The 23,681-nt window shown below is 39.4% G+C and overlaps 1 protein-coding gene across 1 annotated transcript; it reads right to left on the bottom strand.

The window, feature by feature from the left end:
- Window positions 1-4,099: 4,099 nt before the first annotated feature.
- OLFR569 (olfactory receptor 52R1) lies at window positions 4,100-5,044 on the bottom strand. Its single transcript, XM_004618307.2, has one exon. It carries the CDS (start codon window positions 5,042-5,044, stop codon window positions 4,100-4,102), a length of 945 nt encoding a protein of 314 aa, XP_004618364.2.
- Between the last annotated feature and the right edge of the window lie 18,637 nt (window positions 5,045-23,681).

The raw sequence follows: 23,681 nt of genomic DNA, 5'->3' as shown, positions 1-23,681 counted from the left end.
ACCCCAGTATAACCCCATTCCCCCCTCCCCCCTGACTGTTTTGCAGATGGTTTTCACTTTGTTCTCTCTCCATTATGATCACAATCAATATTTCGATGAAAGAACTGCTATTATTATTTGGAATTTTCCCCAACAATCAGACCGGACAAAAAGGCATCATTAGATAATTTGTTTTCTATTGCTGATTATAAAGAGCATATGATGCCACGTGGCCGCTACATTTTAGATTTCTGATATTTTAGTAATAAGTCTGAAGGGATTTCTGTCTAAAGCCGCTGGGTTCCAAGATTGGTTTGTGTGCCTCTGGGATCATGGGCCTTTCAGGAGCCAGATGAGCAATTTGTGGGTGAATCATGGGCCTTTCAGGAGCCATATGAGCAACTCGGGGCCTCGTCAGGGTGGGGATAGGGTCCTGTTCCACCACCCATCCTGAGAGGCCTCGAGTGTCTTGTCACTGCAGTCTCGTATCTGGTTCTCCAATAGGCTCTGAAAGATGGAGGCCACCATGCTGCCATGGGGGGTGGGGGAGAAAGGTGGAAGGGAAAACACCCTTCCCCACCCAGAGTGGTACGGTGCCATAGTCTAATGCATAGTCCAGATGCATTTCCGACAAAAGCCGCTGGGTTCTGAGGTTGGTTTGTGTGCCTCTGGAATCATGGCTATTCAGGAGCTAGAGGAGCAGTTCGTGGGCAGCAACTCGGGGTCTCATCAGGGCAGGGAGAGGGGGTGCTTTAACAATTTTTAAAACATTTTTAAATCATTTTCCACCTGTTTCCTCAAACTGACGTTGAAGTCTAAGAGGGGGAAAAGATCATCAGCTAAAGTCACAAAAGGTAGTGAGTACTTGGTATATATGAACGGAAGCACATCCATCACCCTTGAGAAAGGTCTCCTGTGTGCCTAATTCTGCTGGCTGAGGCTGTGGCACCTCACACACCACTACACACACACGGAGGCCTACAAACTGATCACACTGATGATCATTCCATCTTACTTAATCTGTTTCAAATATGATATCAGACACACGTAAAAATTCCCTCGTTTATTCTTATAACTATGTTTTTGTTTTTGTTTTTTGTAGTGAACTAGGTTAAGTTAAATAGTGAACAAGTAGGCTATGCTTTCCTGAAAATTAGTCAAGCAGATATACAGATGATAACTTAGAACTTTGAATTAATATTAAGCTAAAATCGTGATTCACAGGGAGTAGGAGGGTAAAAAAATCAGGTGAACTAGTTAATTTAGTTGGTCACTTTAAATCTTGCCCACAAAAAAGATATATGATCAAGATAGATAATGGGATGGGATGACTGGGAAGTGGAGATAATAGATAAAAGGAAACCTCTAGTAAACTACAGTCTCTCTCTCTCTATCTCTGTCTCTTTCTGTCTCTGTCTCTCTTTTTCTCTCTCTTTCTCTTTCTCTCTCTCTCTCCCTCTCTTTCTCTCTCTCTGCCTGTTCACTTATGCCCAAAGATGCTGCAGGACCAGACATGACTCTTATGCTCACACAGATAGCAGGACAGCAGGCATCTCACCATGTGCATGTGACCATGGTTGGAAGGAAAGCCAAACTATCAGGAAAACTCTGAGTCCTATAAAGACCCAGTGACAACATTTCAGACTACAAAGCAACGCTGGACAAGGAATAGCATAGACACGAGATTAGACCACTGGAACAAGAAGTAGGTGAAAAACAGGACTTAGGACATAGTACACTGGACCAGGCATTGAGGGATAGGATGAGTGATGTCATACATGGGTAAAAGGAAAAGTGTGGACGTTGTGAACAGACCCTGACCTATCTACATGAACTGAACAATAAACTAACTCCTTAAGCTTATGAGTTTTGTGTACAAATCTTTCAAACAGTGCTTGGGAGCCCATCAGCTCAGGGAAAATCCACCTTCATACTAAGAATAGGATAAAACTCAAATGCTTATGCTAAAAAAAGTTATAGGAAGCAAGATTTTGATAATATATTTTAAGAAACAATTTTCTTGGAGGACCAGAGATAGAGATAGTGCCCCAAGTAAGGCAGTTTGCTGGCACACAGCAGATCCAAGTTTAATCCAGACACCCCATAGGATTCCCCAAGTCCCACATGATCCTGAGTGCAGAAGGTAAGCCCAAAGCAATGCTGAATACAGCCCCCAAATTAGAAAGAAAAAGAGACAACATATTCTGATAAGCTAGTATAAAAAACTGGAGCACCAACATATTTTCATTTTATTATCATAAGTTATATAATAAAGCTAATCCGAAATTGAAAAAAAACACTACAATGGGGTTGGAGCAATACTACAATATGTGGGGTGTTTGCCTTGCATGCAGCTGACACAGGTTCAATCCCTGGCTCTGGAGAAGTCCCCTGAGCCCACCAAGAGTGACTCAGGAGTGAAAAAGTCAGGAATAAGCATTGAGCACAACCAAGTGTGACCAACCCCCAAAAAATAAAACAGAAAAAGACACTATTATAATTTTTTTTAAATTTCTGATGAAGAGATTATGGTACTTTGTATCACTAAAAGCTTATCTTATTCATTTGTGGGATACTGTTACATTCCAGTATGCTATTTCTTATGATAAAAAATAAATGCTTTCTTGGTTTCTATTAAAACATTTTCATTTGATATTAGTTTTAATAATATAGAGTTTGAGTTCCAGCTTTACAAAGTGAGATCCTGAGTTTGTTTCCACCAACAAACAAAAACTAGCTTGCATGCTAGAACATTTTTCAGTATTACATTTTAGTAGTGAGTGATGAAGACAAATATACCAAACCAATGACCCTGATGAATATACTTATTAAATTGTTTGTTAGGATGTTTTTGAGTGTCTATGTGTCCAAATGCTTCTATGAAAATGTGTGCATTTCATATGTCAACATTTTGTAATATAGGTACACCTCAGAAAAATTTTAATTGAAAAATCAAGAAAAAAGGAAGCATAGTTTTCTAAAATAACTCAAACTTTTAATTTAAAAAGAAATTAATATGGCATAATATTAAAAATTTCTTGTGACTTCTTATCTTCAGAAAATAAAACACGTTCATGTTCTTCTCCAAAGAGCCCTATTTCTACAATTCATTGGCTTCAATGAATTAACAAATATTAAAAGAGTAACCTGCACATAAACTATGCAATCTTCATTATTAGTAGACTGAAGAAGTTTTGATTCTGCTAGCAATTCTACATCTAATTTTTCCAGCTTATATAGAGTTTAATCTATCCCAAAGTCCTTCATTTTCTTCAGTGTATCCACTCCCCTAGGTTTTGGCACAACATTCACCTCTTGTGAACACTATTGGTTTTGTGTAATTACTTTTGTCTCACACTAAGATTAAAAGTTCTCTTCAACTAAGGACTCGCTTAAAATACAAAATAGGACAAAAATAAGATTATAACATAAATTTTAGTAGTCTGGGTAGCTATAATTAGTCTCTGGATGTATGAAGCAATCTTTGTCTTGCATGTACCCTATTGAAAGTTGGTATTAAACATATGGACAATTTTTTAAATTTAATAAACATTGACAAATTTTCATGTCTTCAGATACTCTTTGCAAATGAAGTCGTTGAATTATGCATGCTTGGCACTCAATTGATCTCTGTTTCCATATTTTCAATAATTTATATATATTATATATCATGAACCTATGCATGCCTGGATATTGATTACAATTCTACTGCAAAAATGAAATGCCAAGGAGATAGTATATGTATTCTCTATTGTTTTGATAAAAATTTCTAAAATCCTTTGGGAAAAGATAAAGTAATATTTTAGCTCTACATACAAAGTAAAACTAATTTTTAGCTTTTTGGTTTATGGAAGATGTAATTCTTTTAACTCTTCAAATTTTATTATTTTTAGTTCTTTCCTTTAGGTTATTTCACTTTTTTATTATCAGTAACAGTTGAAAAAATTTTCTATTCTGGGTTTCCTGAAAATGACTTTCAGTTTTCCCTAGAGAATTGTCAGCCTCTGGATCATCTGTTCATAGAGTTTCTTTGTAATATCATTTGATGCTCTGAAAAATCTTTATTTATAAATCTATATCAGTGGGGAAATAGGAATGGTTGTGAGAATTTTCCCATGGCTCAATTGCTTTTCCCACAAAATCCTTGAATTACTCTGTCTCTGATCTGTTTGGTTTTAACTCCATAAATAATGGGGTTGAGCATGGGAGGTACCAGTAGATAGAGAATAGCCAACATGATGTGAACCACCCGAGGCACATGATGTCCAAAGCGATGGGTAAGGAAAGTGAAGAGGGCTGGGACATAAAAAGCCAAGATAACTCCGATATGGGAAGCACAGGTACCAAAAGCCTTCATCCTGGCTTCTCCAGAGGGTAATGCCAGCACAGCTTTCAGAATCATCACATAAGATATACTGATGATCATCATGTCAAAGCCCACCACTGAGAATGCCACAAAGAGCCCATAAGCGCGATTTACTCTAGTGTCAGCACACACCAACTTCAGCACAGCCATGTGTTCACAGTAGGACTGGGGAATGATCTGGTTGGGGCAGAAAGGCATTTTGGAGATCATGAAACAGAAGGGGCTCACCCACAGCAACCCACGTATCATCACTGCTGCGCCCAATTTGCCCACCACAGATGGAGTCAGGATGCTAGAGTGACGCAGTGGGAAGCAGATGGCCACATAACGGTCCAAAGCCATAGCCATGAGCACCCCTGACTCCACAGAAGAAAAGGCATGGATGAAAAACACCTGGATGAGGCAGGCGTGGTACTCAATCTCATGATTGTGGAACCAGAATATAGCAAGCATCTTAGGTTGTGTAGAAGTAGAGAGGACCAGATCGGTAACAGCCAACATGGCCAGAAAGAGGTACATGGGTTCATGCAGAGTGCGGTCGATTCGAATAATATGAACCACAGTAATATTGCCCACAACAGCCACAATATACATGACAAAGAACAGAAAGGCAATCCAAAATTGAGAATTCTCAAGTCCTGGGATACCAAGCAGGATGAAGTACATAGGATGAGAAGAGCTGTTCCTGGAAGTCAGCATGATGGGGATCTTTTGTTTGATTCCATTTGAAAGATGATTCACTCTGTACAGGTGACAATCAAATAACTCATTATTATCAATGTATTTTAGATGGAGCAAAGGAAAAATTTGGTCAGATTATATTCATGAAAACAGGAGTAATGTGAATTTTTAATAATCAAATTTTAAAAGTAAATATTTTTTATTCTCTTTTTAAAAAAATGATTGCTGTTATTTATTGCAGTAAGTTAACAGAGAGTCTTATACGAGTGACAAAAGCCAAAAAGAGTTAAAGGTGGAATGAATGAACATTAAGCAATGATTTCTTTAAAACTTTAAGTAAACCAGTAAGAGATTAAGAATGGTTAGTGGAAGAAATTTGTCCTCAGAACAAGGAGATTCCATTATCTTCAGTTATCTCTCCTCCTTTTCAGCCTTTAAGATTTGTTTTTTCATGTGGTATATTTTCCTTAGGAAAAAAAAGTGATTAACTTTCAGAACATGGACTTTATTTAATTATGGGTAGTGCAATTATGGCACCATTCATTTTTTTCCCAACAAGTATCTACAGAATGTTTATTTTATGCCTCTTTTCTAAAATATTGAGTTACAATTTGGATTCTTCATTTATATCATTAAAAATGACTCAGAAGATACGAAATGGAATTTCACTTTATTTCTAAGAACTACAAAGGTATAACCAACCTAACAAATAAATTATGGTTATTTTTCCTTCCCTTCTTTAAGAAAAATTGATTTGTTTAACTTTTGATTTTAGATCCTTTTAATTTCTTTATTTTAAATAACTTGGGAAATTTTTCAGGCTTAGAAAGCCACCAAAAATGATTTAAAGAACAATATCTCTGTATTAAGTGATGTTGAGCCAGTTTTGATTCTAGGAAATTTTCTATTAGGATTTGTATTGGAGATAACTGATTGATCAAGCATCAATGTTTAATCATAACTACCAGTTTTAGCTTTGTTAAATTGTCTGTAGGCCTATTTCTATTAAAATTTAAATCACGGATATTTCAGAGTTTGTGTCATGTAGTTCCTATGTCAAGTAATAAACAAAGACATAGTAGCATGAAAACAGTCACAAATGTTTGTATGGCTATAATATAAAACTTCACAAAAATAAGCCATGAATTATGGTCTTTGGGTTAGTATTTTTTATTCTTCAGTTCCTGGATGTCAAAGGTATTAATTTTATATTAGGTTAGACCACAATTGTACAATATATATAACATTTGCCAAGGCAGAAGAAATAAATTATACATTTTTCTAAAACAAAACAAAAAATGTCATGGCTCACTAATTAACCATATCCTCAAATGTCTAGTAAAAACTCGCAACAATATTTGATACCATAACAATTATGTTCATCCTTATGCAAAAAGCCTTTCTTTGTTGATGAATGAATGACCTTATTGATCAATGAATGATAATTATGATTGTCATCTTCTTCAGTCTTTACTTGCATTGCATTGGACTCCTAATAATCCAGTGATTCTTGCCTTTCTCTGAGTCAATAACACAACACCACCCAACAATAACACTGCACCCCCAACCCTTAATCTCAGCTGAGCTAAATCTTATTTCAAGGAATTAATTCTGAACTTTTCTATAGCAGAAACCCCTAGGCAAGAAGAGTATCTCTTCAACTCCCCCTTCACAAATCAACTGTAGGTAAAGAGAAAAAAATATGCAACGAGAATCAATGATCCCAAATAGATGTAACCTGGTTCTAATTTTCTCTGAAATTTTGACTGTATAAAAAAAATAAATGGAATTCACACTTTATAAGTATTGTTCTAAAATAGAAACATCCTATTTCAAAAACTAACTTTCCTCAAAACAAAGAGTTTTTGCTAAGGTATTGTGAAAATTCAGAAACTATGTGTCACTGAGATCTTAGTCTCTGTCATCTCCCTGTTGAGTCCCAATCATATATTTTACATGATTCTTCTTCCTTCTCTACATGTGTTCCTTGCATGTCACCCTAACACTGTGAGGACATAATCAGTCAGTCCCAGATATGCCTGGAATAGCACAAGGAGATCATTTTCATTGATAGCAGACACTGGTAAAGATCCCGAGTAAAGATGAAGATGAATGTCTCAAAATTTATGCTTTGGATTAAAATATATAAGAAATTGTTATTTATGTAGGCAAAACACTATAATTTTAAAATTTGTGTTCAATTTGTGATACATAGAACCAGTATTTTATTTGAATAGAAAATTGAATTAACAGTAGGTATATGACATTTTCAGCCATATAAATATTCAAAGACAAAGTTAAGATATCTTTTTAAACATTCTTCCTGGGTTGATACATAGTATACTTCAAATCAAATTTGCGCTTCCACCAAATATAGCCTGTGATAACTTGGTATAACTTTTATTTCAGGGAGTATGGTTATAGGGCTACGTACTCATGAGAGGAGAATCAGCTTCCAACTGCCAGTTCAGATTTGAATACAGCTATGCTACACGCACTCTGATGGGTCTCAGTTACCACATATACATGTGGAGATGCATATATAAAGCATGAACAGATAAAGGGTTATTAGATGAAAGCTTCAGGAAACCTTACATTCTATTCTCTCACCTTGAGTTATGGCAGACTCGGGCACAGAACACTAATGCTGGAGCAGAATGAACTTAGATCCAACATCCTTCATAGAAGTACTAAACAGCAAAGCAATTGTGTCAGTTTTCTGGAACTTTCCCAGAAGATCTGTTCAAGCAGTGAGTGGTGAATCCTCATATCTGAGAATGAGAGTTGGTAATCATAGGTCTCTGAAGCTGCACCATCAGTAACTCAGGACATTCTGCATGATGCATACCTTATTCCAGCTTCCTGAGGTCTTTGCATTCTTTTGATCTCTAGGATGGGTGCAGATGTGTGTACAAAGAGCTACTCACCCAAGACTGTAACTTATCTATAGCTTATCTGAGATAAGTCCTGAAGCAATGACATGAGCAACTCTTAACAGACTCCTATGATTCCTTCTTCACAGAAACCTCAGAACAGGAACTATTTAAAGGCCTTTTAAAAATTGCCTTTCCCCTTCCCCAATCATGAGTTATTTTCTTCCTCCTATACCACATTACTTCATTCTTTTAATAGCATCCTTGGAGACTGAGTCTAAAGCTAGAAGCATTAAAAATTAGAAGAAGAAGCGTTAACCCTTAACTTTCCTCTTCTCTGTATATTCTCGAGAATTTTGAATGTGAGTGAAAATTAAATATGACTGAAGTGTAAATTTATCAATGAGCCTTTAATTTTTTAGTATAATCTAAATTAAGGGGACATATTTTCATTGTAAAAGTATGTTAATGCTCATTGCATTGGTGTGTGTAATGAAGGCATATTAATAAGTGTTTCTAGGTACCTTATAAAAGAATATGTTTTGGTATTATGTACATATGAATAATAATTTATGTTAAGTACATATATTGAATATTTGGAAGCATGGCCCTGTGAGTGCAAGATTATTGCCACAAAGATTTAGTTTGATAGTTGTATATGAGCCCCAATCAATCAAAAGTCTTGTGTGGTGAGTTCACTAGTAGTGAACCAGTAGGTTGGAAGATATGGAAAGGAACAGAAAATTAAAATGCTACTTTTAGAAAGACAGGCTTATAAATTGATGGGCATCAGAGCATCAATAAACTCCATTATGGACTAGTCTTCTGAGATATGTTCTATTCAACCTGCTACACTAAACAAAATTTCTGATTAAGGCTTTAGCCTGAGTATCATTTTCCTTTTTAATGGTTTTTGGGTGGATTTGGAGGAGAGAAGTACAAATTAAGGAAAAATTCTTTTCATTCCTAACAGGCTTTTCCTTAATAATTTACTGGTTTTCAGTTTTTAAATACAACTCTTGATTTATTTTGAGTCAGAGTCAGTTGTGGACAATGGGTCTGGGAGAGCAGAATGGATAAGGGCTGGACCCACCAAGCTTATGAGTAACTTCAAGAACAGGCAGCTGTCAAAGATCTTCTCAAAAATGGTACAAAGTTCTCCCTGGAACTCTAATTCATGGCTGAGTCTGGACCCAAGGATGCAAGTGAAACCAAGTGAGTGGTCCTCTTGGTCTGCTCTGGAGATGTAGGAGGGAGCACCATGGTTCCGGGATGATGGTGACTAAACTGAGAGGGGTCTGTTCTGAGCTGAGGAATGATGTGTATAGAAGTCTTTGGACTCCAGCCTCTGGTATCTTTACAGTGATCCACCCCAAGCTCATCATCTGGACTGAGCCAGGCTCTGTTCAACATTGGAGAAGTCCTGTGACCATCTGTTGTCAGGAGACCTCGGAGTCCAAATTCTCAGAATTCTCTATGCCAAAGCAATGTAAGGTATTGACTATTATCTCAGTCCCATTGCTTAGGTGAACCCCTGGAATTGGTGGCAAAAGGTAACAACTCAGGGATTCAACGTCATGAGATCTCCCCTTCATACCAACTCTGAGAAATGAAAGGGTGTGACCCCACATAACACTCTGTCTTCCTTTCCTAAGACCCACCTACAAACCTATCTTCTCAACACTGCAGAGTACCTTCCTAATATCAGGACAGAACATGACCCTTCGAGTGTAGTTTTTGCAGGAATCAATTCCAGCCCCACCATTTCCAAACGAGCATACCTGACAAGTAGATTATATCACTGTGCCTCAGCTTCTCCCCTATACATAGATAAAAGAAGTGGCATCCCATAATTGTGTGGAGATTAGAAAATCTGGAGATGAAGAGTGGCTAAGCAGGGCCTGCACACAGTAGGTGCTCAGCTATGTGGACATCATTCCTCAGGCATGAGCTCACTGGTGTCTAAGTTGTTCCATGGTGCTGGCTCAGAATCTTGTTGGCCTGTGATGTACTGCTATTCCCACTTCTCTCTCTCCTGTGCCATCAGCTGCTCTTGGGTCAACATGATCAGTGGAGGAGTCAGGAAGTTGGGGAAGGTCAGGGGATGTGGTGGAGTTAGAGGCAAAACCAGCAGGTGGTGCTGTGGACTCTGCAAACACGAGAAGGGTCAAGCTATGACAAAATATCCAGATGGGAGTAATCAGGGAGCTCACATGTGCCCCTAGTGTTCTGCACATGTTTCCCCTTCTTGTCATTCAGGGCTCCACTTCTCTGTTACCTTAGCAAACATATCCCCATGTCACCCAAGGTAAATTCCTTCTCACACTCAGTCCTGCTTTGTTTGCTTCTCCATTACATTTCATTGTCTTAGTTTATTTATTTATTTTTCTATTTGCTTGTTTGTTTTGTTTTGGGGCCACACTCGACTTTGTTCAGGACTCTGTGCTCAGGGGTATCTCCTGGCGGTATTCAGAAGATCAAACTCAGGTTGGCACAATAAAGGAAGTGCCCTGCCCACTGTACTCTCTCCAGCCTCTTTATTTTGAGTTACATCTCTGCCCCTAGAGATTGTGAACTGCATAACTGCATAAGGACATACTAGACTCTAGGCTGTGTTTATAGTAAGGAAGAGAATCAATGCTGGGATCTGGCCTCTCTACTTCCTGGGTCTATGGCTCAGCTCCCAGTGACAACCAGGACTTTTGTTGCTGGTTGCTTGTGTGTTTGGCAGGAAGACTGTTGGGGTGGGCTGAGGAGGGAGCAGAACACACCATAATGGAAGAAATACTCGGGGATACACAGAGTCAGCCAATCCAAAGTGCTGTGAGTGAATAATCAATACAAAAAGGGGTGGAGAATGTGATGGTACCAACAGGCTGGCACGTAGAAGCCAGGAAAGGATTCTCAGAGGAGACATTTAAACAAAGACCAATAAACTTGGAGAAGGTACTATGTAAACATCCCCTAGAAGTTGGTTTTTGGTGGAGAGACTGTCAGTGCAGAAGCCGGAAGTGGAAAAGTCCCTCTATATCCAGAATCAGCACTGAGTTCCATGCGGCTGCAGAGTGGGGAGTGTGATCGAGGAGGATGAGACCTGGGCAGGAAACAGTGATGCAGGTCCACCAGACTGGGGCAGGGCTCATGGAAGCTACTGGAAGATTTGTTCGTGGATTAACGTGATTTGATTTATAAATCATTGAGGGCACTCCATGAGGGAAAAGAGAAAATGATGGTGACAAAAATGGATCCAAGAAGATGTCTGGCCTAACTCTATATAAGAATCCCCAGGGAGTGACCTGTGAACAGTCTGATGCTCCAATATCTATGTACACACTGGACTCCTGACCTCAGCTGATTATAGTCCTATTCCTCTTCTTCTTCACCTCATGTTGTTAAATCTGAAGATCTCCAGGATATGACCAACAACCTTGCTTAGATTGATAATAACACCTTCTCCCTTTAAGGAAGAACAGCCCTCCCCACCAGCCCAGGATGCTGCTCTATCCACTCACTAACCCTGACTAGACACCACACTCCAAGACTATAAAACCAGGAATATCAGAAGGACCAGAAGTTTCTCCAAAGATGTTCTGGTATTGGTTCCAGTCAATCTGGTTGATTAACCTCAGTAATTTTTGTGATCTCTTAGGCCATGACTGCAATCTAAAATCATTACAGTTAGCTTATCTGAATACTTAATAAATCATTTCTAAATAACCAATTGATTAGAGAAGAGTCACAGAAAGAGAGAAAAATGCCTTTAACAGTAAGACAAAGCAAGATTAAACAGTGCATTGATGAGATGCTTGTAAATAAATACATATAATAACTGAAAGTCTTTAAAAATTAATATTCAGTAGCCTGAGTGATGGTAGAGTAGGTAGGGTGTTTACTTTGCACCCAGCCAACCTGGGTTTGTTCCCTGGCACCACATGTGGTCCCCTGAACACAGCCCTAAGTGATCCCCAAAAATGAGCCAAAGAAACTAAAATGCAAAAGATCTGAAAAATTATCTCAATGAAGGTACTTTATGAATGTCTCTGTAGTGTGTTTAAAGGTCATGTGAAAAAAGTAGGGACACTGGAGAGGAAAAAGGAAACCACAGAAAGCGAATCATTGGCAAGTTTCAAAAAAAGCAATGTTTTATTTTGGTAAAAACCTCTAACTGAAATCTTGTAAACAATTCACATCTCTGAGATGTCCGTATCAGGGTGAAGAGAGTTATTTTAAACCTGCACCCACCAGCATGAACTTATCATAGATTCACGATCCTAAAACTCTTACTGATTCCCATCGTTAAATCAATACTTCCTGATAAATAGAATATCTCATCCCAGGAAGCCTATAAATTATGTTACTAAGCACTTTTATCCAAATGAGTTGATGAGAGGAAGAAAGGGGACTTGTTTTTTTTTTTTAATTGAATCATGCAGGCGGGATACTTTCAGTAGCTTGCCAGGCTCTCCAAAAGGGACGAAGGAATCGAACCCAGGTCAGCCATGTGCAAGGCAAGCAAGCTACCTGTGGCGTATTCGATATGCCAAAAACAGTAAAACAAGTCTCACAATGGAGACGTTACTGGTGCCCGCTCGAGCAAATCAATGAGCAATGGGACGACAGTGCTACAACGCTACAGTGCTTATTGAATCATCGTGAATTACAAAGTAATTCACGGTTGAATGTCAGGCAGTAATGTTCCAACACCCATCCCTTCAATCGTGTCCACTTCCCACCCCTGCACCAAATATGCCTCTGTGGCAGTCACTTTATCTTCTTCCTCCCTCCCTCCCTCCCTCCCTCCCTCCCTCCCTCCCTCCCTCCCTCCCTCCCTTCCTTCCTTCCTCCCTCCCTTCCTTCCTTCCTTCCTTCCTTCCTTCCTTCCTTCCTTCCTTCCTTCCTTCCTTCCTTCCTTCCTTCCTTCCTTCCTTCCACCCTTCCTTCCTTCCACCCTTCCTTCCTTCCACCCTTCCTTCCTTCCTTCCTTCCTTCCTTCCTTCCTTCCTTCCTTCCTTCCTTCCACCCTTCCTTCCTTCCACCCTTCCTTCCTTCCTTCCTTCCTTCCTTCCTTCCTTCCTTCCTTCCTTCCTTCCTTCCTTCCTTCCTTCCTTCCACCCTTCCTTCCTTCCACCCTTCCTTCCTTCCACCCTTCCTTCCTTCCTTCCTTCCTTCCTTCCTTCCTTCCTTCCTTCCTTCCTTCCTTCCTTCCTTCCTTCCTTCCTTCCTTCCAAATAAAGGGCAGGAGAACTGGTATTCTGTAGGAAGCTTGCTACAGGGGTGGGGTGAGGAGGATAGTTCAGGGAAGAGAATAGGATGGCAATAGTGGATATTGGAGGAAATTGGTTTCTACTTTATATCCTGCATATAAGAAGGGTCATTCTGTGTCTGCCCCTCTCCCTCTGGGCAGTTAGTATGATATTCTCCAGATCCATCCACACAGCAGCAAATAGCATAACTTCATATTCTCTAATGGCTGATTAGTATTCATTGTGTGGATGTATCAGTTTTTTTATCCCTTCATCTCTTCTTAGACACTAGGGTTGTTTCCAGATATTGGCTAATGTGAAGTAATGCAATGAATGTATGAATGCGAATGTCTTTTCTGCATTGTGTTTGGGCCCTTAAGATATAGTCTAAGACTTGAAGTTTCTGCCTTATATAGAAGCATAAGTTTTAGTTTTTTGAGGAATGTCTGTATTGCTTTGTTGAACCCCAGCAATGAATGAAGATATCAAAGAGGACATTCTTAATGAAAATGCAGATTCCCATAATTAAATATGTCGTATGCTATGAATGCACTATCACATAGATATACCGAGCTGATGTGATAGTATAGTAAGTGTATAGGGTGCTTGCCTTGCCTGTGCCTGACCTAGATTCTATTCCCTGTACACACATGGTCCCCTGAACCTTGCCAGGAGCAATTCCTGAACATAGATCCAGGAGAAGGTTCTGAGCACCACCCGGTGTGACCCAAAAGCAGAAACAACAGCAAGAAAGAAATACCCAAAGTACCTCCCCAAGAGGACCATGTCCAAGAGACTCAGCTCAATGTTGACATCTTACCTGAACTATTTAAAGGCAAGAGCACATTCTATCAACCTGACATCTCTTCCAGAATCCGATATAATAAGACCAGTGAGTTCCTTACAATGTAAGCATTTACCTCACCCTATAATTGCAATAAACCCACAGACAGTGGTTTTGTTGTGGTCATGCCATCAGGAAACACAAACACATCCAAATCTTGTGTTCATATTCACTGAGATAAATCACTGCCCATCCATCCATAGAATGGGTCTGAAGTCTCAATATTCACCTGTGGCCTGATTGTCTCTTAGAGGACAGTCACACTACCAAAGGCTGTAAATCCATCTTATGTCAGGGATAAAATCCATGATATGAATTTGTGCACTGAACAGTCACAAAGTTAAGGCATTCTTGGTGAGAAACACTAGGTCTTATTTATAGACTCCATCTGTCATCATGCTTCTCCCAATTGCTTAGAGGTACATGGGTGCTATATATATAAAGATGAACTTCCCACTTTAACCAAAAGTTAATGATTTAACTCCTACATATACACCCTAATTATTCATAAATATTTATATGCACATATGCATATATATATACACATATACGAGATTCAATACAAGAATTAACAAAATACTGGGTTATCAGGAAAACCTAGAAACAACACAAAAATATTCATTAAAAGTAATTTAAGTGTCTGTGGGCATAGTGATGTAAAAACCAGAAATCAGAAAATTAAATATGTAGAAAAAAATATATGAATGGGAGATTATATTGCAATTAAATGAGAGAATAAATTAAAATTCACATTTTTTTAATTTTTATTTTTTAGAGCACCATAGTTCATGGTTATTTATAGTTGAGTTTTAGACATATAGTGCTTCAACACTGATCAAGATCCAAAATTTATATATAATTTTATTTCAAACAGATATCAGTGTGTGTAAAAACACATACTTAAGAAAATATAAATTTTTAAAAGATAAGCATAAACTTTATAGAACTTGATGTAGATAGCTTACATAAATAGAAACCTTGATGGCTGAGTTTATCCTAAAACCAGGAGGGATCTGGCAGGTGAAACTTGCAAAATTCTGGGATGAAGGGGACATGAATTGGGAGTTCAGGTCTTGTATGGAGATGGATAGCCAACATGTGTTTTTCTCTCCAAGGAACTTCTTGGTCCAGCAGATCTGCACACAAATGGGTGAGTCCTTTCTCCAGACCTTGGGTTACTATCAAACTGAAATAAATAAAAAGATTATTCTGTAACAAGAGGCAGGCCTCACAGGAGGCTCTGATCAGTTGACTGTTGGAATATCTTGACTATGTGTTAATATCTTGTCTATAAAAATGGAGGCTCCAGGTGGGAGTGATAGCACAGCAGGTAAGGTGTTTTCTTTGCACCTGGCTGACCTGAGTTTGATTCCCAGCATCCCATATGGTCCCCTGAGCACTGCCAGGAGTAATCCCTGAGTGCAGAGACAGGACAGGAGTAACCCCTGAGCACCGCCAGGTGTGACCTAAAAAACAAAAACAAATTAAAAAAAGCCAAATGAAAATGGAGGCTCTGGAAAATCTTGCCCTGATTCTGGTCTAGAGATCCTCCCCAGATTCTTTTTTTTTTTTTCAATAAACCAGACTCTGTAAGCATCTGAAGGAGACAGGATGGTGTGCCCAGAACTGGGTATTTGGGGGAGGACTTGGTCTCACATATAAAGAAAGGGAAGGATATAGAGAAACAGTAGACCTTCCAAGGACAAGATAATAACTCATTTTCCAGTGCTTCCATGATGTAGTAGCTGTTGAGTACTACTGATGTTCTGAATATCCCATCAGGAGAGATGAGATATTCATGTCTATGACTTCTAAATTTCTAGAAGGCTTTTATGTACACTCAGTTGTTTAAAGTATTTTACACATTAGCTGGAGATGTTTCCTTCAGAAAGGATATAATTTTCTGTGTGAAAACAGAGAGATATTTCTATTTATTGTCAGCCCCCAGTGACATATTAGACATTGTGATCACAGATAAGACTGTCCAGACATGCCTCCATTCTCTTTGTGATACAGAGGGAATGAGGGAGATAAACAAGATGTCCTTATGAAAAGAGAGAGAAAGAGAGTGAGAAAGGAAGAGAGATTTGGTAAGATGAACACAAACTAAGTCAACAGTAGATGAAAAACTGATTTAGATGATTGGCATTTGTTATAGCATGAAAAATATGTGAGGGAGTGAATACAGGATGGAAATCAAGATCAAGAGGGAAGATATACACATTCCAGAAAAGATGCTTGTCCACCCTGATTTGCTCAGAGATCTGCAACTGATTAGAATCTGGTTTTCAATTTTTTTTTAAATTTTACTGAATCGCTGTGAGATAGTTACAAGCTTTCATGTTTGGGTTACAATCCCAAAATGATCAAACACCCATCCCTCCACCAGTGAAATTCCCCACCACCAATATCCCAGGTAAAACCCCCCCTTTCCCACCCTCCCCTGCCTCCATGGCAGACAATATTCCCCATACTCTCTCTCTACTTTTGGGCATTATGGTTTGCAACACAGACACTGAGAGGTCATCATCATGTTTGGTCCATTATCTACTTTCGGCATGCATCTCCCATCCCAACTGGTTCCTCCAGCCATCATTTTCTTAGTTATCCCTTCTCTATTCCATCTGCCTTCTCCCCTCTGCTCACTCATTTGTGGAGTATAGAATAACATCACAGGAGACTGACACCCAAGGACAGTAGATACAAGGGCCAGGAGGATTGCCCCATAGCTGGAATCTGGTTTTCAATTTAATTCTACATCCCTTCTGCCCTATCGGGATAATCTAAAGACCTGCTACATATCTGGCCCAATTTTCAAGATCAAACTTGTTTTCTTAAGTCAGTTCCACCTGACCCTGTGTCCTCACACAAGGTGTAGCTCTATTTTTAAGAAACAAATTAACAACACACAAGATATCCAGGACCAGATACATAGATCAATGGGCTAGAGCACATTTATGAGGTCTGGGTTTCATTCCTTTCATTGCATGCCTTGTCCCCTGAGCACCACCAAGAGTAAACCTCAAAACACACAATGGAGAGTGACTCATAAGCATCACCAGATATGATCCCAGACAAGCAGCAATGAAGAAAGAAAGACTAAGTATAGGCTAGATGAAAGATATTTTTTATATTCCTTCTCTGGGGAAAAGGTGAAGGGAGAAGAGATAGATAAAAAGCAACAGAAAGCAAGAGTTAAGTTAACTGTGGTGTTAAGGTGTTAACACCTGTGGTGTTAAGGATTGACAGCTAAATATCCAAACCAACAGAGTCATCAACAACTGAAATAATGATACCCAAACTTTAATAACTAAACTTAAAAAGTTTCTGTCAAGATGGAATACTGGAGGTTGAGGGCTGGGGTGTCAAAGGGGCAGAAAAGGGAGCCTGGGAACACTGGTGAAGGGAAGTTGACATTGGTGATGGGATCAGTGATGGAACATTGTATGTCTAAAACCCAACTATGAATAATTTTGTAAATACTGGTTCCAAATAAAATAAAATTTAGAAAGCAATTTCTTCTCTAAATAATATTATTTATTATTGTCTTATAGATGACAAGGAATGTTAGAAATTGAGTGATAGTAAACATTCAAAGTCTAGCTAACTTTTCAAATTTCAATATGTTCTTAATTTGAGAAAAACTTTTGTATGACATTTAAACATTTGGGTATTTAGACTGTTACCTCAGGAACACTCATCAACTGGTCTTCCACAGAGTGAGAAGAACTGGTCACTTTCTTGCATGACAAGCATCTTGTGGATGGTACAACTGTTGGGTGGGGAACAAACTCACCACTTCCTATGCATGTGTCAGCTCTCCTCAGTTTCTGCCTCCTGTGTGACAGAAGCAGCAATATGTACCCCCAATTCCTCATCCTTCTGGGTTTTGGTGAGTCTTAAAAGTGAAAAGAGAAGGTCACAGAGAAATCTGGGGTTTCTCATGCTCATAAGCTTGTTTCGTGTAGGGGGTAGATGTGGACATGGGATCCATGGGCGAGAACACCCTCTAAAGTACTTTCCTTCCAGGATTCTGTCTGGGACCAACAATCCGGACAAAACTGGGTAAGTCCTTCTTTTCCTGTCAGAGCTATTTGTTTGTTTGTTTGTTTGTTTGTTTTAGGTTTACAAGCCACAACCATGTGATGTAAAAGGCTTACTTAACTCACTGACTTTATGATGAGAGATCACTCCTGTCAATGGTTGGGGGACCATACGCAGCACCAAGAAATGAACCCAGGTTATGCATATTAAAGGGAACACCCGGGCTGGAGTGATAGCACAGCGGGTAGGGCATTTGCCTTGCACGCAGCCTATCTAGGTTCAATTCCCAGCATCCTATATGGTCCCCTGAGCACTGCCAGGAGTAATTTCTGAGTGCAGAGCCAGGATTAACCCCTGAGCATCGCTGGGTGTGACCTTAAAAGCAAAAATAAAATAAAAATGAAAAAAAATAAAGGAAACACTCTACCCACTGTACTATTGCTGTGACCCTTCTCAGAGCTATTTTGATCAAATATATGAGGCTTCAGGCAAGGATGAGAGAGAGAGAGAGAGAGAGAGAGAGAGAGAGAGAGAGAGAGAGAGAGAGAGAGAGAGAGAGAGAGAGAGAGAAGAAAAGTGGGTACAGATGGAAATTAAAAGAGGAACCTATGGTGACACTATTAGAAATATAAGGAAAGCACACTGTTTGGGTGTTCAGGCTCCTATTTTATTATAAGAATCTTGGAAACAGCTTCCCTGAAGTCCCCTAACTCTGTGTTGTTATGATGAGTCTTGAGTGTGGAGCTAGAACCAGAACATTCACACACACGTTTGCATAATGAGATGGACCAAATGCTGGACTCTCAGATCCTCAAAAAAAATCAGGGTGCACATGACTATTTCACCCTGCGCTTGACACAATAACTTTAAGCCTACCCTAAAGCTGTCTCAGAGAAGAGTCAGATCAGCAGGTACGTGGTCCATTTGGCAGAACACCAACCAATGAAATCAGGGCTCATTCAACAAAATTTTAGTTAAGAAACCTGCATCTTTTATGTAATCTTTTTGGCATAAAAAATTGTGTGCTCAGAAAAACATATTTAGTACTCATCAGCTAAAGTAATATTGTCCTATGATGATATCAAGACTTTACTTGCCTGAGCTCTGTCCATGAACCTGTCAGGAAGATCAGTATGTTTTACTTCCCAAACTCAAGGATTTGGGCACAACTGGGTGAGTCCTGCCCTTCTGCCTCAGAGCTATGAATGACTACGCACCTAGCACCAAGGGGGAATGGAGATAAGGACTTATATACATAATATTGAGACCCATGGGGACATTGTGAGAAATATAAGGACAACATCTTGCTGATGGGATCATAGTTCCTGGTTTGACTTGGAGACTTCTGAGCTGCTGTCCTGACGTCATGCAGCTCTGGTTGTTATTAAGAGTGTGTGAATGCAGAGCTCAAACTTGGGACATTCATATATAATCTTTAATGAAAGAGACAAGTGCTAGATCCTTAGAGCCTCCCTAGACCCAGAACCCCTTGCATATTGCACCATATTCTAGACCAGAAGATTTTTGGCTTCCCACATGTTGTCACAACAGAGGGAGCTGATCAGAAACAGAAGATCGTTTGGCTAAAGAAGCTCTTAGCAAGAAATCGAGACTCTTATACACTCCAATCTTTATCAAATAGAGCCTGGCATCCTACTCTTGTCTGCATGGAAAATTGTGTTTTCAAAGAAATTTATTTAATACTCAACAGCTAAGATAAATTCTGTCCTGGAAAGTTTCAAGATTTTGCTTTTCTGGGCTCAGTCCCTATACATCAGGAATCCTGGATATTTACAGATTAGAGATTGGGGACAATCCATGGAAAGGTGAAAGGAAGAGGAGCTCCTAAGGAAAGATGAAGTTTAGTTCTCTGTTCCTCACTAAGTCGAGCCTCCTTCCACAGGTGGTCAGCACAAGCCCATCTTATCAGCATGGCCAAGTCCCATAGCTCAACTCAGAAGTCACGTGAATATTCAGTGTCAATTTGATTGTGAGTGTGTTGTCATATTCAAAATACACCAAATAAAGAAAAGTAAGGCCACTGAACTCCAGGGAGTTCTTCCCAATGGCACCTTCATCCTGAGTCCTGTGAGTGCAGATGATGCGGGGACCTACCGATGTTCTGTAGCATATGGTAGTAACTATCAGACATCAGCAGAAAGTGAACTTCTGGAGATCATAGTCACAGGTGGGAGTTGTCCATCCCTGTCTTATGTCCTATCACTGTCTATGTCTTCCTGTCCTGTGTCCACCTACTTGTCTCATGAGGAGAAGTAGGTGATATAAGTGGCATCTCACCCTTTTTCTTCCAGGTGTGTTCACAAAGCCCTCCCTCTTGGTTAATCCACATTCCCTGGTGCCTGAAGGAGGGAATGTCACCCTGCAATGCCTCTCAGATATAGCGTTTGACACATTTATCCTGCACCAAGAGGGGGGCTTACAATATTTCCAACAATGTGGAAAAAATCTTGGTAAACAGTGTGACCATTCATGTTTCTCTGTGGCTCCTGTGACAACTGCACAGGCAGGGACCTACAGATGCTATGGCTCTTTCAGCCATGTCCCCTCTGAGTGGTCAGCCCCCAGTGAGCCACTGCACTTGGTGATCACAGGTGAGTATTGCATGGCCTTCCCTTATATTCTTTGTGTCTTTGTCCCTAATAAATGATGTGTGGAGTAATAATGACCCAAGACGTGGATGCTGTATAGACAGAAAATGCAACAAGGTTGGCTATGATTGGAAGAGAAGTGAACAAAGGAGATAGAGGGCAAGTAGCAGTTATAAAAAGAAAGGGAAGTGTAGATCATGAGAGAGAAAAATGTTGAAGGACAAATCATGAGTGATGTTTGGGAGTTGGTGGCCACCTTTTCCCACAACCCCTTCCTGGGTAAGAATAATACCTGTACCACAAATGTCCTTATAATCAACCCTCAAGTACCTGAGCATGGGATGGGAAAATAAGGTCTTCTCAGCAATTGGACATAATACACCCTTCTGTATAAAATGAGGTGTGAATTCCATCTAAACTTTTGCAGACCCCCTAGTGGAGAGCCACATTCTGGTGTAAGCATAACAAGTCATTCATACACCTTTGGAAAATGTGACAATTTTTCTCATGGTCTTCTTGAAAAATAATTAGGCTATTAAGTTTTTATTAGGAAGCAAGGGGCTATTGGCCAACACCATGTTTTCTAAAGGTTTAAAGTAGACAATTGTATCCATTCTGTATAGAAATTCATATTGCTGGGTGGGGCTGTATCTCCCTGGGAGATTATTTTTAAGGTGATTTTAATTTTTATGATCCTGAGTTCTATGAAAACACAAGAAGAATAGGAAGAGTACATGGATGAGAAAAAAGATAAAGGTAAAGAGGATAGAAAGGAGTGGAGAAAGAAGAGTAGGGTAGGGAGTAGAGAAGAAGTCCACATCATTTATACTTTTTCTGAGCAATAATGAAGGAGAAACCAATAACTGAAAACCAAGAAAAATTAAATAATGAAGTCTTAAGATACCTCTTGTTTTCTCTCTCTCTTTTTCTCAATCCAACCCTCCCTCTCACCCCCCACATCGACTCACACACACATTTAGTCTCCATGGCAGAGATAAAGGAATTTTGTGAGGTTCTATAGCATGTCCAAATTGTCTCCTGAACAGAACAGGACTGCCTTATTCTTTCCTGGAAACTGAGGAGGTTGAATTATAAGATCAAGGTTTCTTTTTCTTTTAGGAAGACACAGGAAGCCTTCTCTCTACATCCAGGTGGGCCCTGAGATGAACTCTGGAGAGAATCTCACTTTCCTCTGCCACTCGGAGAGCTCCTACCATATGTTCCATCTCTTCCTGGAGGGGAAGTTCCCTGGACACTGGTTTACTGGAGTACAGAATGGAAAATCCCAGGCCACCTTTGTTCTGGGCCCCATGAGCCCTACTTTCAGTGGAACCTACAGGTGCTATGGCTGCTTCAATCACTCTCCCTACGAGTGGTCCCACCCTAGTGACCCACAGCACCTTTCTTTCACAGGTGATAAAACACATTCATTTCTATGCAGTCTTAGAATAAAGAAATCACAAAACTCTGAGAAAAGAGTATCCTCCTACTGATATGGCTCCTTAAGAAATCTGCATGAAAAATAATGAAAAACAAAAGTGGAAGAGACAAGGCAATTAACAGGACTGTCAGTGGTACCAAGTATGTAGGGTAATTTGAACTTCTCCCCTCTTCAATATGCAAATATATGGGAGTTCTTATGCAGCCAAGAAATTTAATAAGGTTGTTAGGCAAAACCATAAACAGATATTGGACTCTATTTCAGAGTTCACAGGATGCAGCAGCTCTTCCCTCTAATTTGTTTTCCAGACATTCTCTGAGAATTAGTACTTTCCCTGCTGACAAGCAGAAACCATTTATCACAGAAGGGAGATGGAGACTAGCTCACAGCCACATCCACCCATCCACATTCTCTGAAACCATCACGTCTGAAGGGAGAAATCATCTGGACGGTGTTTAGATCAAGATATAAGGATCCAGCCAGTCTTTAGGGGATGATAGAGATTTTGAAAGGAATTGATTCATATCAGAGGACCCAAATGTGCACTTGCCCACCCTGCTTTTCTCTTTCCCTAGGGCCTCTTACAACTACTCTTTCAAACCTAGAAACAACCATGAGAACAGGTAAGCAAGAAGTATATTAATCCAATGTAAGACCCTGGTAGGTAAAGGAGTCCTATGTCTTTGTCTTTTTGACCCAGAGTCAGTCATCTTTCCTCTCTGTTGTTCAAATTCTCTACCACCTGCTGAGACATTGCTCGTCACTGAATCAAAAGGGGCATTTTACCTCTCCTTGTATGTGAGTAATAAATGGATCCACTGATGCTCACCCAATGTCAGGAGTGGTGTTTATTATATTGTAGGCATGTATTCAGTGAAAATAGTATGTTTAAGAAGGAGTGAAGGTAATTAATTATATACTGACATCCACTAATAGTATTATAATTTAATATTTTAAATTTAGTAGGAAAAGGATTCAGTTTCCATGTGACCATCAAGTCCTTGGTTTATCTAGAGAAAAATTACAAAGCATACTAAATATAGTAATGTAAATTCCTTAAAATTCTTTATCTTGTATACATTTAATATTCTTATTGCAATAGTATCTTGTTGTCTGTGACTGTTGAGAAGGAACAGACTAGCAGATGAGAACAGAAGTCAAGGTCAAAAGAATTTAAAGAAAATCCTTTTGTGTATTTATTTGAGTAGAACAATGGTGTAACATGAGTTCACATATGTAGAAATTGTAGCAAGTGAGCCATGATGATGCTGGAAAAGGAGCTGAGAATAATTAGAACCTGATAAAGTAGGCTCAAAAATAATGAGATCTCTTTTAGCTGGGTGCTTTTCTACTTATGCTTCTGTATTACTTGGCAGAAAATCATGTGTAGAATGCAGAGCAACTTGGGAAAGCATGACAGAATATTAGTCGTGAGTCCCATAGGTGAGGATAAAAAACAGAAACTAGCATCAGATTCTGGGCTACATTCAGAGCTCTTTTAGCTTTGGTCACCAAACTAATCTCGGCTAGTTATTATTAGTTTTTTTAATTATATTAAACTAATAATGCTTCTATTAATGGCATAAGCTGAGGCAGAGTTA

This window comes from Sorex araneus, chromosome 6 (genome assembly GCF_027595985.1).
Source record: "Sorex araneus isolate mSorAra2 chromosome 6, mSorAra2.pri, whole genome shotgun sequence".
Lineage (NCBI taxonomy): Eukaryota > Metazoa > Chordata > Mammalia > Eulipotyphla > Soricidae > Sorex > Sorex araneus.
The sequence above is the reverse complement of the archived record's forward strand: the minus strand, read 5'-3'. Positions and strand labels throughout refer to the sequence as shown.

Excerpts from the sequence above, each read along its gene's own strand:
- OLFR569 (XM_004618307.2), bottom strand. The coding sequence starts at position 5,044 with ATGCTGACTTCCAGGAACAGCTCTTCTCATCCTATGTACTTCATCCTG.